We start from the raw sequence: 19,665 nt of genomic DNA on the forward strand, positions 1-19,665 counted from the left end.
AATTTGAGCTGAGAGTCGTGATTTGTAAAGGGCTGAACAGGAACTGGAGTTGAAATGTGAAGCAAAGAAATTCTTGTACTAGGCACTGATGGACATTTCTCTGTTTCTCTTGGCTCCGTACAGGTTTTTAGGTCACTGAGTTTTGAACGTAATGCCAAATGAGAATCTCGCTAGTACAGAAACTTTGAAAATGACAACTAACTTAATCTCTCAATTTAAATAAAATAATAATAATAAAAAAAATCTAATGATACTTCACTCAAGAGTCAGAGCTTTTTATGAGACCTGTTGCCAATATTAGTGCCTTGGAATGATCTCATCTTTCATCCTGGCTAAATTCCAACACACAATTTCATTAACCCAGGTACCGCAGGTGATAAAACTCATTTTTCCCTAAAGAGACAGCTAAAAAGTACCAGTTATACATTTATGAAGTACCAGCAATCAAAATTATGGATTTTCTAAAAGGTTTTTAACTACTTTTATTGAAAGGAAAATCGCTGTCTCAGACTTTTGTGACACTATTGCTAATAATAAATTTTACCATTTAGACATGGCCATAATATGGTAGACAGTGTCAATAAAAGTATGGAGCAAAGATGATCCCTGTCTTTTAAGTAATGCCTTCTAATTACATGCCGGAAATGATCACATGAAATACCTAAGCTAACCAATGGCTCTTAAAATATAAGAACACTCAACAATGCATCTACAGTGATATAGATGTACCGCATGCACATATGCAGTTATATGTAGAATTAATTGCATAAGTAGACATTCAAAAAATTTTCCAATGTTTTCAAAGCCGACAAGAAAAATTTAAATTTAATTTGCATTTCTAACTAAAATCTGTTTGTTGAAAAAAAAATGCGTTCAAATGTTATTTGCTTCCTTTTGAGCAAAGTGGTGGCACTGGGCCTGTTATCTTTGGCAAACTTGTCTAAACTTTTCTATCTAATATTCTATATATCACTAGAGGGCACTGTGGTATTTAGGCCACTTTGACCTCTTCGAGTACGAAGAAAGGTCTTGAACTCCTGAGCAATGTCAGAAAGGTTAAAAAAGACACATTGAAAGGGAAAAAATTTGTTTTTGGTAACACCCTATTTTTATTTTTCTAAAACCAATAAAAAATGCATGATAAGTAGAAAAGTCAAATTCATAAAAATATACAGCTCATTTTGCAATACTCAAAGACTTGTCACCTCAGATCTGATGGGGAAAATTTTCATCCTCATCTTCTTGAGATTTAAATTGTGAGGCTGGAATTTGATTTGCATACATCCACAATTATAGACAGCTATTCCCTCTACATGGCTGAAGTCTCCTGCACTAACTAGAGGTAATTTCACTGCAGAACATTCAGGCGTGCAAGCTGAGAGCCACAAATGGGTTTGAAACAATTTATGATATCCGGCCTCCTTCGACATGTATTAGCATATACCTGGTTTCTTTAACATACACTTTGTTTTTCCAAAACCACAAACATAGTTGCTGGAATTTCATGTGGAAGTGCTTAAGGGGCTGAAAGTTAACACCTTTGTGATCCATGCTGCCTCATGGTGGCTGTTAAACAAAAGCCTCTTTGTCGAGGCTTTCTTGAAATGTTTTCTTAACATGTTCCAAGTAGTTTTAGGCAGGGAACTAAAGTAAACAAGATGTTACCATGATAAAAACACTTGTGAAAACATTACAGAGCACACTTAGTAGTTTCTTTCACATAAAACTCTTCACAGTTTTGAAAAGTAAAATTCACAGAAAAAAAAATTTTAAAAAGCAAATTACCAATGAAATGTCCTCTACTGTCTACAGCTTTCGACCTTTTGGAAAGGGTCAAAGTTCCATCTCTGGGCATCTTTTTCAGCATTTCTCTGTCTTCCATTAGAGCACACAGACAGTTTATTTTGGCTTTCAGAAATTACATACATCTGACTAACAAGCAAGGGAATTTTTGTTTTGTTTTGCATGGAGTTTTTCTCCGTGAGAAATCACCAAAAGAAAAAAATTCTTTTCAAATAGGATACTAACCAAGGATACAAAGGATACTTTTAGTAGATGTTATACAAGTGGCTACCTAAAAGAAAAACTAGGGGAAATGGGAACATTTTCCCACAAGCACATAAGAGTACCTGGTGTTTGTGAAACTATGGGCCTGCGTCTGATTTTACACTCTAAGTTAAAAGCAGGGAAATGTGGTCAGGGTTTAACCTTCAAATCTTCTCCTCATTTTGCCAATGCATTATATGAGCATTAAAAAAAGGGAGGGGTAGGAAAGGGAAGAATTACAGATCCACGTTTTTACTAGTAAAGATTGTGTCTTTCACCTGGTTTGAAAAGAAGAGAAAAAAAAAAAGGACTCAAGTGGGGAGAGGATGGAAGAACGCTGATGAGTTTCACCTCTCTGGATGATACGGGACTTGTTTTTGTTTTTCTGTTATCGGAGGATTCCAAGCAATGCAGGGCTGGACGATTTCATTAGAGTTAGCACGAGCACCTGCTGCTATCAGTTAGCGCTAACAAATGCAACAGTCACATGATAACTCATGGTTGATAGATTAAAAAAAAACAACAACACTAAAACTGCAAGTTGTTTTCAGAAGAAACAGGGAAATAAATGCGTACAATAGACTGGGTATCTGCTGATTCTGATAAAGCGTCCCTCTGTTGGCGGTGAGGGAAAGACAACAGGATGGTTATTTGTACAGTATTTATCTTTGAAATCAAGGGCCCTGTGGTATACCTCACCTTGGGAACAAACGCTGCAGAATGATCACAGAAAAGTGTCAAATCTCTGGTTCTGATTTACCAACACTTAGGATATTTCTTCCTCGGGAGGGAAAAAAATATGCTTCAGTTTTAGACCCGTGAGTTCCCCCTGCCACCTCTCTTTTTTATGAACCCCTCTGTCTGTTAAGAGTGGCACAGTATTGACAGATGGGATTTTTATCCTGAAGAACCAAGCTTGGCCTCTGTAACAGTTACAGCTTATTAATTTGGAGCTGCAGAAGACCAGAAAGCTGTTACCTGGCAAAATCACTTCCTCTCCCTGAGTCTGAACCCTAAAAACTGGGTGGAAGAACCCAAGATCGAGGAAGTATAAAAACCATGGTTGGTCAATGAAATCATGGGGCATGACACACATGGATACCTGCCCCCAAATATGACTAACTTGAGGGTTCTGTGAATCCAAGCTAACATAACCCTGGATAGCTATGTCCGGGGCCACAAATGCATTCCTCAGCTAAAAAACATGTTGGTGAAACCAAAAATGCTACAGAGCAAACCGTGGTCCAAGGGACACAGTCATACTCGTTCCTTGTTCCTTATGCATGGTCAACGGCTGCTTTTGTACCCCAATGGCAGAGCAAAGTCGAGTTGCTGTGACAGAGACTGTATAGACTGCAATGCTGAAAATATTTACTGCCTGCCCCTTTATGGAAAAAATGTGCCATGCTGTCCCCTCTGTGTGGGACTTTTTACCAGAAGTCTCTGATTAAAACATTCTATTACAGAACAATTTCTTCTGATAGATCAACGCTTCGTATAGTCACAACTCCTCTTCCTAGTAAGGTCGGAAATGTTTGGATATTTAAAATTACCCATCCTTGAAATATAAATATATCTAAGTAAGGTTAAGAGGTTCTAATGCTTTTAAAGAGTGCCCAGTATGGGCTAGGCGGTTTATATGACGTACCTTTTATTTATTCATTCATTTATTTAATTTTTAGAGACAAGGTTTTACTTTGTTACCCAGGCCGCAGTACAGTGGCATGATCATAACTCACTGCGGCCTCAAACTTCTGGGCTGAAGTGAGCCTCCCACCTTAGCTTCCCAAGTAGCTAAGACTATGGGCACATGCCACGGCACCCAGTTGATTTTTTTTTTTTTTTGGCAGAGACAGGGTCTTGCTATGTTGACCAGGCTGGTCTCACACTCTTGGCGTCAAGAAATCCTCCCACCTTAGCTTCCCAATGCATTGGGATTGCAGGGGCAAGCCACCCGTGTCTTCCCTGGTGTACCTTTTAATTCTAACAACCCTAAAAAGTGGTTAACATCCCAAATCACATGTGCTGATACTGAGGCTCAGATGACATGTGGTTGGTTCAAAGAACATATTAATAGTGTCTTCACTACCCAGTCAACCTTTCTCCAAAACTTTCTTTACATCCATTGCCAAGTAGAAAGCAAACTGTCCATAAAAAGTGCTGCCTCTAACCAGGCTATATAATGCAGCAGTTCAGAATAAGTCTTCTGAAGCCAGACTGCCTGGGTTTGGACCTTGGCTCCACCTCTTATTAGTGTGTGACCTTGGGTAAATCACTTAACCTCTCTGGGCTTTAGTTTCCTTAACTGTATGCTGGGAATACTACAACAATACTAGCATACGCTGTTTGTGAGGATTAAATGAGTTAATATAGGTGAAGCATTTCGGCACTATGCCTGTTTTAAGGTTCAGCACTATTTAATTATAAACTATTACTAGAGGAGTGTAAAATCAAGGGAATAGAAAGTAGGTAAAAAAGAAAAAAAACATCTATGAAGTAACACTTAAATCGAGGTCAAAGCAATGCTACCTTTATTAAGTAAGAATACCAAGGAGAATTCAAGCAACACTGCTATCAACTTGCCTAAACCATAAGAAATCCCTTCTAAAAAGAGAGGGACAACTGAAGAGAAGCGTAGACTAGAAAACTTTTGGTCCACTGAAGCAACTGAAGATGCTTTCAGGATCTATGAATCCAGCAATCTGAGCAAAGTACTCGATGCATCACTCTCTGATGACAATGACCCCCACCCCCCTCCCAGTGACATCATTCAAAGAAGCCAGGTGGTTTTTATTTGAACCACAGAAGTTTGCTAGCTTCTTTCAGTTCGGTTCAATGGAAAACAAAGTTGGTTTCATCAAGGCCAATTTGATTTCCCTTTAGACTGAACAGAGAAGTGGGAGACGTGAATCTACAAAAAGACTAACTTATTTTCCACTGCACCAGGCAAGATCCTGATACCTGAAGACAACTCTGAATTTCCAAGAGTTAAAATCATGTTGTAGAGGAAAGAGTTAAAATCATGTTGAAATCCTGAATTTGTTACATACAACCAGTCAGTGTGTAACTCAGGAAAGCATCTAGGGGAGTTTCTTCTTACTCAGCATTTGCTCTCCCTTTGCTACTTGACTATATTCATTTTTACATTCTTGAACCAACTCTCTCATCCCTAGCCCCCATGTGGTTCACGTGGGGTGAACATCTCCCTCTGTTCTGGAGGCAGCATGTAATGCAAGTCTGGGGATGTCATTGTGATTGGCTCAAAGCTAGAACGCATGACTCAATCTGGGCCAATGACAGTCTCCCTAGGGCTTTGTCTGGCGCTACAGGGAAAGAGACACACTGTGGGACTGATAAACCTGTCCTCTTCAGTTCCACTTGGAAACAGCCCCCAAATGAAGGCAACACACAAAAACAGAACTAATGGACAATTAATACTCCAAAAGCCTTGGTTAAATATTAGGATCTAGCCATGCTTGAAGCCAGCTGTACCACTGGACTTCCTAGCTATAGGGGCCAATTATCATCCCTCACTTATTTTTTTCACTTAAGCCAATTTAAGTTGGGTTTCTGTAACTTACAAACAAAAGTCATCTTACAAATATAAGTCAATAAGTAAGTACCAGGAAGTAACCAAGCAACAGTTGCAGATTGATAGTGGGCATTCCAATTCCACTGAGCAAACAGGAACTGAGAACATGTCGTGTCATGTGCAAAACCACAATAAATAATTGATAGGTGGTTTCCTATACAAGTGCCAGACTCCTAATACCTTTAGAAGAGAAATGGGCTTTTTTATAGGAATTGAATCTAGGCCCCAATTCTAATGATCTTTATTTTCTTTAATACTAAAATTATTCTCTCTCCTTTTTGGGATAATCTCCTAATAAATATAACCTAATTGTCAGCTCACATAACAAACGAACCTATGATTTGAGGAATTTTTAGGGTAGGAATATTTTAGCCATTAACAAAATGTTTAAAATGGGTCTAGAAACTGTCATTTCCCTTTCTGACTCTAAAACTGATATATGTCCCTGAGCTTGTGGAGAGCAATTTTAGAGTTCTAGAGACTTTATAACAATAAGTCATATTTACAGATGTTTATTAGCCATTCTATAGATGGAAGAAATCGGCACCAAGATATTTATCAAACCTAGCACTGGTGTACAGAAAAAATCAGAATTTAAAAGTGGCTCTGCCAAATTCTTTTTCTCTCATTATATAAATATGATTAGGTAATTGATCAGGAAAGAACAAAACTAAGATTCTATAGTGAGTGATTTCTAAACAAAACAAAGCCCACGATCACTAATCTGAATAATAATAATTGTAAAGGGTTGTTGCTTAATTTAAAATAAAGCATTGCTGATCTTGATTGTTCATATTTAGAAGCAATTTTGGACATCTCTTTTAAAATATTTTTAAGTACTTAAGTTTTCAATGACCACATACTGCTCTCAGAGTATAATACTGAGGCAAGTAAGCTATGAAACAGATTCACAGGCTTCCATTCATTAACCAAAAATTTATATTCACCAAAACTGCTTGCAGGTAACACTAGATATCTCTCTAAGGATGGCTTTATTACAATATTTGTATCTAGGTTCATGAAGATAGATACACACACTGTTCTAACAATATAAAGACCACACAAAACTGGAGTCTTGCACATAAATCAGCTCACCTCTGTTTCCCTGGGGCTTGAATGAGAGAGAAAAGCTAGAAGGAGATGGTCCCCAACAACCAATTTGTAAACCATCACACACCCAGATGTACACATGGGCATATGTTATAGTTATACATGTGCATATGTTATAGGTATACATGTGCATATGTTTGATTACATGTCTATAATATGTAACATATTGAATTCATAATTAATGATTCAATGATATTATGAATATATTTATAGGTTTACATGTGCATATGTTTGATTATAGGTATACATGTGCATATGTTTGATTACATGTCTATATCATGTAACATATTGAATTCATAATTAATGATTCAATGATATTATGAATATATTTATATGATACAAAAATGCAGGGCAGTTTGGTCTAAAATTTTTTTTTTTAACTGACAAGGTAACACAGGTAAGGAGTAGCATAGAAGCATTTCACTTCAGCTATGAGATTAATATATTTCCTTACAGTGATGCTTTGTAGGTTTACAGCTTCAAATGGGCCAACCCAGGTTTTAGTCATACTTAACAGCAGAAATTAAAGTTACTCCACTCTCCGTGTAAGGACAAGAACCCGAACAGAAGTCGATATCAATATAGGAAGTTAAGAATCAAATTGTTAGCTTTCCTCGGCATCCACTTTCTACATTTATAAAGTCAAATGTATAATAAAGAATGGGTCCAATCACCAAGCTGCAATTGGCCAGTAATTGTCACCAATTATATAAAAATATAGTGCACATGCAATTGCTTCAAAGTGAATAAAATACCTAGGAATCCAACTTACAAGGGATGTGAAGGACCTCTTCAAGAACTGCAAACCACTGCTCAACGAAATAAGAGGACACAAACAAATGGAAGAACATTCCACGCTCATGGATAGGAAGAATTAATATCATGAAAATGGCCATACTGCCCAAGGTAATTTATAGATTCAATGCCATCCCCATGAAGCTACCAATGACTTTCTTCACAGAATTGGAAAAAACTACTTTAAAGTTCATATGGAACCAAAAAAGAGTGCGCATTGCCAAGACATTCCTAAGCCAAAAGAACAAAGCTGGAGGCATCATGCTACCTGACTTCAAACTATACTACAAGGCTACAGTAACCAAAACAGCATGGTACTGGTACCAAAATAAGAGATATAGACCAATGGAACAGAACAGAGCCCTCAGAAATAATACCACACATCTACAACCATCAGATCTTTGACAAACCTGACAAAAACAAGAAATGGGGAAAGGATTCCCTATTTAATAAATGGTGCTGGGAAAACTGGCTAGCCATATGTAGAAAGCTGAAACTGGATCCCTTCCTTACACCTTATACAAAAATTAATTCAGTATGGATTAAAGACTTAAACGTTAGACCTAAAATCATAAAAACCCTAGAAGAAAACCTAGTCATTACCATTCAGGACACAGGCATGGGCAAGGACTTCATGACTAACACACCAAAAGCAATTGCAACAAAAGCCAAATTTGACAAATGCGATCTAATTAAACTAAAGAGCTTCTGCACAGCAAAAGAAACTACCGTCAGAGTGAACAGGCAGCCTACAGAATGAGAGAAAATTTTTACAATCTACCCATCTGACAAAGGGCTAATATCCAGAATCTACAAAGAACTTAAACAAATCCAGAAGAAAAAAAATCAAACAACCCCATCAAAAAGTGGGTGAAGGATATGAACAGACACTTCTCAAAAGAAGACATTTATGCAGCCAACAGACACATGAAAAAATGCTCATCATCACTGGTCATCAGAGAAATGCAAATCAAAACCACAATGAGATACCATCTCACACCAGTTAGAATGGCGATCATTAAAAAGTCAGGAAACAACAGGTGCTGGAGAGGATGTGGAGAAATAGGAATACTTTTACACTGTTGGTGGGACTGTAAACTAGTTCAACCATTGTGGAAGACAGTGTGGCGATTCCTCAAGGATCTAGAACTGGAAATACCATTTGACCCAGCCATCCAATTACTGGGTATATACCCAAAGGTTTATAAACCATGCTGCTATAAAGACACACATACACACGTGTTTACTGCAGCACTATTCACAATAGCAAAGACTTGGAACCAACCCAAATATCCATCAATGATAGACTGGATTAAGAAAATGTGGCACATATACAACATGGAATACTACGCAGCCATAAAAAAAGATGAGTTCACGTCCTTTGTAGGGACATGGATGAAGCTGGAAACCATCATTCTGAGCAAACTATAGCAAGGACAGAAAACCAAACACTACATGTTCTCACTCATAGGTGGGAACTGAACAATGAGAACACTTGGACACAGGAAGGGGAACATCACACACTGGGGCCTGTTGTAGGGTGGGGGAAGGGGGGAGGGATAGCATTAGGAGATAAACGTAATGTAAATCGCGAGTTAATGGGTGCAGCACACCAACATGGCACATGTATACATATGTAACAAACCTGCACGTTGTGCACATGTACCCTAGAACTTAAAGTATAATATAAAAAAAAGATGACACCTCCAACAACAACAACAAAAATATATATATATTTTTATGTATAGTGCATATGTTATTGATTTTATATGTAAGGACAAGATAAAAGTAAGCGCTAAATAACTGCAAGTTTAATACTGGGATCATTTTTTTCTTTTTAAATCCTTGTCATTCTGAAAAATGGGTAAATACGGGCTCTAACTGAGACTTACGCCTTTGGATGTAAGTCTTTTTCCCATTGTAGTACAACCCTCAATAGATTTTGTAACTATTCCTATGACAGTGCGCTAGACCTTGTGATTTAGAGTCCACTCTCAAAGGGTTGAAGTGAAACTCTCCATCAAAAAGGCATTTTATGAGCAAAGCATGAACAGTGGGAGGTGCTGGCTGTGTAAAAGAAGAAAACAAAATAAAATCATTCTTACTTTAGAAATGATTGGAAATCTTCGCACACTGCTTCACAGCCTGGCCACTTGCATACACCATGTCCATAGAGAGGATGGCTATGGGGGTGCTCCTCATGGGACAAACTGAAAGAAAACACACAGAAGACCAGAGAATGAATTTGCTGCCAAGAACCATTCCACCAGACGAGGATAAAAAAGGCAGGAGGAGCCCACATGGCCAAATGTGGACAAGACAAATCTGTGATTTCCCCCATCCCGTGTAATTGACTAATTAATTCTGCATTGTTTGCTAAGAGCAAGAATTAAATTGTACCTAAATGTATTTAGTCAAATGTTAGAAATGTACATCTATGTACGAAAAAGTGTTTGACAGGCTTTTGTTAGATGCGAAGCTCTTTACTCAGACTGCGAAGGAGTCTTTAAAAAGCTAGAACTTATTTAATCTACATAATGAAAATTACAAAATCTGTACTTGATTTTGAGATTCTCTTGCTATATCTACAAGGAATATTACCCATTTTCTTCCTTCCCTTCCCCCAGAAACTGCTTTCATATAATCACGTATTTTTTCCCAAGTTAATTTTATCTAGCAAAGAGTACAATTAAATAATTTAGAATAATACCAAAATAATTTAGCAAGACAAATGTATCCAAGCAGATGATTCCTTTTTTTTAAAAGCTAATAATGGCAAGATGATTATATTCCTAAAATTCCTAACACCAAGAGTGAGAGAAAATTTGGCATGAACACGAAGGGGTTAATCCTCCAGTGGGGTTCCAATCAATACGTAATGATCTGGCCACACGGATCCAAGTCATGGGATGCTTTGATCCGCACCATGTGGTGCTCGGGGAACAGTATCTGTTGCACTCGCTGATGAACCATATTCTCAAATATTTTCTCTATTATATTTCTGCATCCAGACTTCTTTCAGACAAATTATTTTTACAGTTGTTTCCATAACCTTAAATTCCATCAGATAGAAATGTAAAACTAACATTGAGAGTTCTGTTTCATACTCAAGTGCATTCCCTTCCCGGGAAGGGCTATTTTGCAACTTACTCGACTGTCTCTGCCTGACTTTGAACTTCAAGCACAGTGAACGATGATTACACAAGCACACACACGTGCGCGCACACACATGCACGCGCACACACACACAAGAGGCCTGTATTTCATTTCATATTGCCATCAGGATGTATATTCATGTATCTTATCAATTTACATTCATAGAGCAGATGTACACAAACGCCACTTGTCCCTGACTTAGACAATCCACAGTAAGTGTATTACGAACACAAACCAAGAAGCTTCGAAAGTAAACACACAGACACACAGAACTACATCTGATCAAAGATCACTACGTCTCCCTATGACTTTTGAATAATTTTGCTGGAAATCTAATACAATTTAAAGATAATAACAAGCTATTTTGTCCTAACACAGAAAATAGGTCTTAGAATTAAAAAACAAAAAAACAAAAAACAAAAGAAAAAATTTTTAAAAGGTAGAAAAATAACTTGTAAAAATACAGAAAGGTGCCCCTCATACAAGAAAGGAAGACAGCAAGGGAACTCAAGTAGCTATAGTGAGATTTATAAAGCTAAACAATAAAAGGATATTCTCTAAGCAGTTAAGAGGGTAAAACTGCATTGGACTCAAGGAAAGAATTACTACCTATTTGTGCTCATCTTCAGATATGTGAATGAATAAAATAGATAGTATGAAAAAAGAATTTTAAAAATTTATTAACAGTATTACAAATGAAAGAATACTTCAACAGTAGAATTCTCAGATATTCTAAGGGGGAAGAAAATCATTTAAAAAGAAAACTTAATCCACAGCTTAAAAAGAAAAGAAAAATATCCCAACTTTAATAATTATTTTCTTTAGCAATTTTGAGATTATTCTTGTAACTTTAAAAGAGTAAAATATTTTTGTTGTAGAAAACTTGAAAATCCTGAAAAGAAAAAAAACTACCTTCAAGTACACACACACTTGATAAGGTAAGGCATGAATATTTATATCATTCTTTTACATTTAACATAATTGTGTAAATACTTTCTCATGTTCTCAACTCATCTTCAAAAATCTTACTTACTGATGGGTAATAGTCCATTGCATGCCATCTTAACTCTAATTATATGCCAAAATTTAACCATTCCTCTATTTTGGACGTTGAGTTTCTCTTCATGTTTGTTATATTTGTAAATAATGTTAGAAATAAAATTTACCAGCTTAAACATCCCAATGTATCACAACTGACTGCTACCAGAAGACACATTCAGAGAAACAGAATCACTCAATTAATGAGTACCAAAATTTAACACTGTGAATATTCTATCAAGTTGCTCTTGAAAAATGCTACATGCCGAGTACATTCTTAGCCAGTATACATACTTTTTGTGATTTTTTTCTATTTGGAAACGAGGAGCCTGAACTAGTTAGGATGAAAAATCAATATTACTAGTTAGAACTGTAAATGGTTAAACGGCTGTGCTTCCTGGGTTAAGCTGGCGGTGTTCTGAAAATAATAATACAAGAGAAAATAATAATATGCATTGACTAGCAGGGTTTTGGACTCTAAATAAAATGTGTAGAATTTAACACGATGTTTGCTGTTCCCCATCCTGTTTTTAGTTAACTTACTTATGAAGGATCCAAGATCTGAAAAAAAACTATTCACGTCTAAGAATTTACTTTTAGTTCAACTTGTTATCGCTACTTCAAAGGGCAGATAGACTCACTAGGGCCTTAGAAGGCAACCAGTTGTAACCGAAGTCTAAAGAAACTCATACTCTTCACACACGGGTACATTTACACATTCAGAAGACCGTTTGTGAATCTCTCAGTTAAAAAATTTCTTTATTATGAAAAGATTACATGCTCTTGTTTTTACAGGTTCACATATTAAACTGCAGTGGCTCCTGAAGGAAGTGCACCCCCACACCCCAACCTAGGCATCATTTACCATTCTGGTTTACATTGCATTTCTCTTCTAACACGTTATTATTTTAGAAAATGGAAACATACTGGACACACTATTGTCATTTGCTTTTCATGTTTAACATAAAACTGGACACTTTTAAATACACAATTGTCTGACACAAAGTGTTTGGCTTTGGAAGGAGAGAGAACAAGCTGGCAGAGATGACTTGCTAGCATCTTTTTGGAAAGATACCTAAGAAACTGGAACAACTGTTGCCTCTGGGGAGGGGTACAGGGAGTCAGGAGTAGCAGGGCAACTCAGTTTTCACCATACTTTTTATATCTTTTGAAGTTTTAATTTTGCATATTGTAGGAACTGTTGCTGTGCAATTGTTAATTTTTTTTGCACACATGTGTGTGTTTGCATATATGTATGCAGTAGGAAAAGAATCAAGTGCTATGCAGGACTTGATTTCCAGTCTGCCGTGTGCTCTAACAGTGGCACAGTGAATACCACACACCCGCTGCACGTGTGACTGGGTCTCGCTTTTAGCTTTGCAGTCGTTCTGTATGAAGCATCATTGGACAACACCAGCTGCCCCTCTGAATGGGAGCTTTTCTGTTTTCTCAAAAAAGTGGAACAAGCATTTATATTCTTGCTGCCTTTTGGGTCGTGCCAAAAAAGACAAGAAGGGAAATAAAAATGAGGAAAATAATGTTTCTATCTTGAATTAATTTAGAGCTACATTTGCAGGATGAAACATGGTGGGAAAAGGATGATCTGGGCATCTGATGGTAAAATAAAGCAGTAAGCCTAATCATTTAAGTAAATTATTCAAGGGTAAACTCACCAATGTGTAAAGTATCATTTCTGAAAAGCTGCCAGGGTCAGTGATGAAAATAGATAGGTTTTATTTTTAAAAGACTTAAACATGTTTGCCAAAATTAGACTTCTAAAACTTTAGGGTCAATTGTTTAATAAGGTGTATTTTACTACAAACTCCCAGGTTGAATATTCCTAGGGGCAGGGATCACTTTTTCAGCTCCACAAACTTAGTACCTCCAACAGAACACGAGTTTGAGGCCAGGCGCGGTGGCTCACGCCTGTAATTCCAGCACTTTGGGAGGCTGAAGTGTGTGAATCATTTAAGGTCAGGAGTTTGAGACCTGCCTGGCTAACATGGTGAAACCCCGTCTCTACTAAAAAATACAAAAATTAGTCAGGTGTGGTGGTGGGCACCTGTAATCTCAGCTACACAGGAGGCTGACACAGGAGAATCACTTGAACCTGGAAGGCAGAGGTTGCAGTGAGCCTGATCGCACCACTGCACTCCAGCCTGGGTGACAGATGACAGAGCAAGACACGGTCTCCCAAAAAAAACAAAACAAAAAAACATGGGCTTGATAAATGTTAGGTGGATTTATGAATGAACAGACAGTAAATATATTGTTCTATTTCATTTCTGTGTGGATATACACTCAACTGGTGTTTGCCTTTTTAAAAAAAGTCGTGTAGGTAAAGACCAGAATTATGCAAAGCTACATGAGAAACTATCGTTATGACACTTTCTATTATTTAATTTTATTCTGAATATATAAAACACAGATAGTATGCATTTGAGAAAAGCCAGTTAATTTAAATTTTTCTTGATAATCCTTGATATGTAAAAATTAAATATAATTTTAACACAAAAATAGTGATAGCATTTCAGATTAGAAAGAACCAACTTGCATGAAAAGTATAATTACATATAAATATGTAATAATTTCTGATGTTACATGATACCAAATCCAGTATATATTCAGTAGGGTATAAGGGTGTCATTTTCAATGACAGTTAAGTAGGATATTTTCTTCTATTTATTTTTTTCTGCATCAAAGTATTCCATCCAAGGTCTTCACTTCAACACTGACCTTAGTTTTTGAGACAATTTTATATAATGGTTATGGTTCCTTATGACATTTCATGGTTACATTCCTAAGGTCACTACTTAACCAAAGCTTCAAACTGGAATTATTAAATCCACCTGCTAAATAAGGACAACGTCTCAACTCTGCTGTCTGCAGTCTTTAGTAATCCTTACACTGTTAGTCCTGTAAGCTAATTTCCCCTGTGGTAACTAAGAGGGAAGAAGTTCTGAAGGAGATGAAGCGAAGGGTGACCTTGATATCTGCCAAGCCATTTCCTGCCAACTGAAATCCCAGTTTTCCCTTCACCTGAAGGCAGATTCCCAGCTTTTCCTGTGCACTGACCCAAGTTCTCATGTCTGTCTTTTATGTTTCCCCTGAATTTTTCTTCCCTTTTCCAAATCTGCCTCTTTCCAAATTTGCCTTTGTTTTCCTCCTCTCCAAATTTCCGATTTATCTGTAGCAAAAGGCTACATGTATCTGTGCCCATTAGGGTTTATGCCTCCCCACAAACACCAAAAAAAGGAAATCCTGCCCAGATTATAAACTGTATTTTATTTCACTGGCATGTTATTTGATAAATTAAATTATAGAAGACTACGTTGGTTGTTCTCTACTCACTCAAAATTGTGGAAATACATTTTTCAAGTTTTACTGAGTTATAGTTTACATATCATACAATGCACTCATTTAAAGTGCATAATTCAATATTCACGGAGTTGTATAACCATCATCACCAGCTACTTTTGGAACACTTTTATCATCCCTCAAAAGAAATCCTGTACCCATTAGCAGTCATTCCCCACTTCCTCCCAACTCCCAGCCCCCGCCAATCACTAATCTTTCTGTCTCTAGAGGTGTATCTATTTTGGACATTTCACATCAAGGGAATCATACAGTATATGTTCTTTTTTGCCTTGTTTCTTTCATTTCCCATAATCCTTGGAGGTTCATTCGTTTACACTGTAGCATTTACTAGTACTTTATTTCCTTTTGTAACTGAATAGTATTCCATTGTACATACATAGCACATTTATCCATTCATCTGTTGATGAACATTTGGGTTATTTCCACATTTTGGCTATTGTGAGTATTGCTGGTATGAACGTGTACATACATGTACTCTTAAGTATCTGTTTTCAATTTTAGGGGATATCTACCTAGCAGTTGAATTGTTGGGTTCTATGGTAACTCTACGGTTGACATCTGGAAGAACTTTCAGACCACTTTCCAAAGCACTTTATATTCTCACCAGCACCGTGTCAGGGTTCTAATTTCTCCATGTCCTTGCGAATACTTGTTGTGTATCTTTATTCCAGCCATCCTCACAGCTAGGAAATGGTACCTTATTGTGCTTTTGATTGAATTTCCCTAATGATTAATGAGGCTGCACATATTCTCATGTGCTTACTGCCACGTGTGTATCTTCTATAGAAAAATGTCTATTCAGAGCCTTGGCCTATTTTTTAATTGGGCTGTCTTTTTGCAAATATTTACTCCTGTTTTGTGGGTTGTCTTTTTACTTTTTTTTACGGTGTGCTTTAAAGCACATTTTGAATTCTGATGAGGTCCGATTTATATAATTTTTCTTTGGTTCCTTCTGTTTTTGGTGTTACATCTCAGAAACCATTGCCTAATGCAAGGCAACAAAGATTTACTTCTAGGTTTGCTTCCCAGAACTTTATAGCTTTAGCTTTCACATTTAAGCCTGCGGTCTGTTTTAAGTTAATTTTTGCATATGATATGAGTCAGGGGTCCAACTTCGTTTTTTTAAATGTTGTCCCAGCACCGTTTGATGAAAACACTACTCTACCTCCAATGAATGGTTTGATACTTTTGTCAAAATGAACGTAAATGTAAGCGTTGGCATTTTTTAAATTTCACTTTTCTTAGATTTCTTTTTCCCCAACATACTGCTCATGTTTTCAAAAGAATTTATAGTTAAAATTATATAACAACTTTCAAAATTACATTAAGCTATAAAATAACTTTTGAGGTTTGACGGGTAGCAGGAGAGATAGATTTTTAATAAAAATAAAACCCTAGCAGCCGAACTTTTTGAAGAATAAGTGCCTAGGGGAAACTTTGTTTCCCAGATCCTGTTGATCCTTTGTGTACTGAAAAACCTCTGCAGAATGTGCTATGTGGCTTTCTCTGCTTAACATGTAAATGGAGTATAACTGTTCCTTTTCCTGAGGGCCAGCGCTATTTCTCTATAAGAAGGGTTGGGAGTGCAGTGTCGGGAGGCCTCATTTGTCATGACAGCTCGGCTTGTAACCAGGAATCCCGCAAGTCCTTTCACTGCTCTGCCCTCCAGTTCCCTCGTTTGAAAACTGAGAATCACACAAGAGCTCCTCCCAGTGGTAAAACCTCCACCAAACTTCCACCAAGGATATGCAGATGGAACAGGGAATAGGCACCAATGGCACATCCTGGTACTGACATGATGAATAAGGAGTAGGTGCTGAATGGATATCTGTTAAAGGAGTGAATGAAGCTGTTCAGGAAGGAGCATCGGTGTCTTCATCACGGCTGTGGAGCTGGTTGCTATTCCCCTCTCACTCATCCCTAACCAACTGCAAATACACAAACCAAAAAGCACTATACATCCCTTTCCCACCTCCTTTGACTTAAAAGCTGTTCTGCCTCCCTCCCTTCCCCACTGGCCACCTTCTTCATTCCCACAATTTAGGACTTTCATCCATTTAGCCAACATTTATGGAACTCTGAGCCTGAGACAGGCACCGAGCATACTCACCAGAAAGGCCATTTTGTTGACAAAAGACTTCTATGTCTCTCTGTCTGTTATCCTTCCAAATTATTTGGTCCCATGTCCATCTCTAAGTCAACCTAACAACACTGTAAGCCACCGAATCCTCCTTTTTCAGGTCCATCCCAGCCTGTGATTTTTGTCTGAACAGTAAGAGACTGCTTATTCCCAGCCGAAACATGACATTAAATCAGACACCTTGGGTTTCTAGAAAGCTGTTCTCTTCATATACAGTTTTAGCCCTATCACTAATAAAGAGTGTCCTAAGTTACACTTAAGCTACAATGGCATGCATCGATGGAAGCCACTACTATTTTAAAGCTTTTACATTTATTTGTAAAAGCTTCAATGACAGCTTATACAAAATGATCCTACTTTCTCTTTTCTCTCTTCACTTTTTAGTTCTTACCACATTTCCCTGCCTGTGACTTTGTTATCATGTCTTACTTTCAATGAGATTGTACCGAACCATATCACTTACTTCTTAGGTTTGAAGATGGGAATATGAATTTGATCTGAGAACATTCTAGTGATGAGGTTATATCTGAAAATATAATCGGACTTCTGATTTGAAATTATTAAATTTACAAAAACTGATTGCTATCAAATATTTGTGAAATATTTGATCATTAACGCAAATGAAACATGCTCAGTCACACAACATGATACCAAACTAGACAAGCTGGCCTTGAACCTTGATCACAACGACCTCTTCTAAGAACAAGGTAGATTCCCAATCTCAAAGACATGATTCCTGAAATACTTAGTACCATTTTCCACTTTGCAGTTTATGCTTCTGGCGTTTTTCATACTATTGTATAGCCCCTCAAAATCAGCTGGAAGTCCAATCACAGTCTCTTGCAGAAAACAGAACAACAGGTAGAGTTTCTTCACGTTCCATACTATAGCATCAGGGGGAAAAGGTCTTACACCTGCCCGAAGAAGAGCAGATGAGACGTGGGAAAAGGAGAAACGACGATGCAAGCGCCGCATGCGTTTCCCTGGCAGCTTTGTAAAAATGACCTTTCTCCTTCAACTGTCACTGAAAACACTTTGAGAAGCAGATGGGCTTCTTATTTCACACCGAAGAGTTGGGAGACAACTTAGACACTGCATTTCTAGCACACTGCCTTAATTTTCACTTCTCACTCACTGCAGAAAAACACCACCCTACGTGTTTATTAATCAGTTTTCCAAAAGTAAGTTGACAATGGGTCCTGTAATCCTCCCACAAAGAGAAGGGTGTTTTATTAAAGCCTATTAAAGGGCCTACCCTAGAATGAATAAGAATGGAGTTCTCTACAAACTGTAACAAACACACATGCTTCTCTCTCTTTCTCTCTCACGCAGGGAATCCTTGACTCTCCTTCCCCAGAACGCTCATCATCTCAATTTTCTGCTGCTTTTCAAATCATGTTTAATTAGAGGATTTCACATTCCCTTGTGATACGATATTCATGAGTAAAACTTGCAATTGGAGTGACTGTGAATCAGTCTATTAAGTGCCAGATTTGTGCTTTTAAACAATGATGGAGATTATTGTTATTATCTGCTCTCAATATTGTGTTCCGAGATGTGAGGACTACCTTAACTAACTTTACATCTGAAATGCAAGCTATTAACCATTTATGTCCAGAGTTGGTTTCTGTTCCCCCCTTCTTTCTTGATTTGCAAATTATGCTGGGAGAAACAGAGAGTTATTTTTCTCTAGTGGTTCTCAGGGAATGGTCCACTAGTGGTGTGCTGGGTGGGTTTGCATGGTAAACCCTCACTTTCATAGTTCTGAACTTATATTCATCTGTGTTGGAAAAAGGTTTTATGAGGACATCAGAAACATGATTTCTCAGTAGTTACTTTTTACACAACCTATTTAAACGAGACAACTTATGAACAATATTAAGTAGATAGTAGTAATAAGTACATGCAGATAAGCCAAAAATTGAGAATAGCAGGAATGACTCAAAGAATGTTGACTGGGCCCTAAGAGACTGTAAGAACTGTGTCTGGAGAAAAGGGCATACAACTTTCCTTTCCCATTGCTATTCCTAGAGTAGTGCTTCTTGAACTTTACTACAGATATAAATCCGATTTGGTGGTTCTGGGTGGTGGGGTGGGGCACGACTACGCATGGGGAAAAAGCCCCCAGAGTTGCTGGGCCATGGACCATAACTGAGTACTAAGGATCCTGGGTGTTCCCTGCTCTGTATCTGATCTAAAAATGTCTATGCTTAAAGAAACAGTCACAAGGGTGCCCTCTTTATAAAGTATGGGTTGAAAAGCAAGGTGGACGGACATAGATAAATACGCAAGGGGGTGGCACTGGGCAACCTCACCAAGTAATAGTTGTAAATTCACAGAAATGCTTGCTGGCTCAAAGTTATTTAAAAATTAATGCAAGGCTGTATTTCTTTTTTGTTTTTTAAACATA

General features: G+C 37.5%; 1 protein-coding gene across 26 annotated transcripts in view; it reads right to left on the reverse strand.

The window, feature by feature from the left end:
- FOXP1 (forkhead box P1) overlaps positions 1–19,665 on the reverse strand; it is a 631,073-nt gene that overhangs the window by 50,734 nt on the left and 560,674 nt on the right. For all 26 annotated transcript variants that reach the window (XM_050781345.1, XM_050781346.1, XM_050781342.1 and 23 more), the window contains one exon: positions 9,649–9,753. In XM_050781345.1, the coding sequence (XP_050637302.1) occupies positions 9,649–9,753 (105 nt within the window). The remainder of the gene's footprint in view (positions 1–9,648; positions 9,754–19,665) is intronic.

Source organism: Macaca thibetana, chromosome 2 (genome assembly GCF_024542745.1).
Source record: "Macaca thibetana thibetana isolate TM-01 chromosome 2, ASM2454274v1, whole genome shotgun sequence".
Lineage (NCBI taxonomy): Eukaryota > Metazoa > Chordata > Mammalia > Primates > Cercopithecidae > Macaca > Macaca thibetana.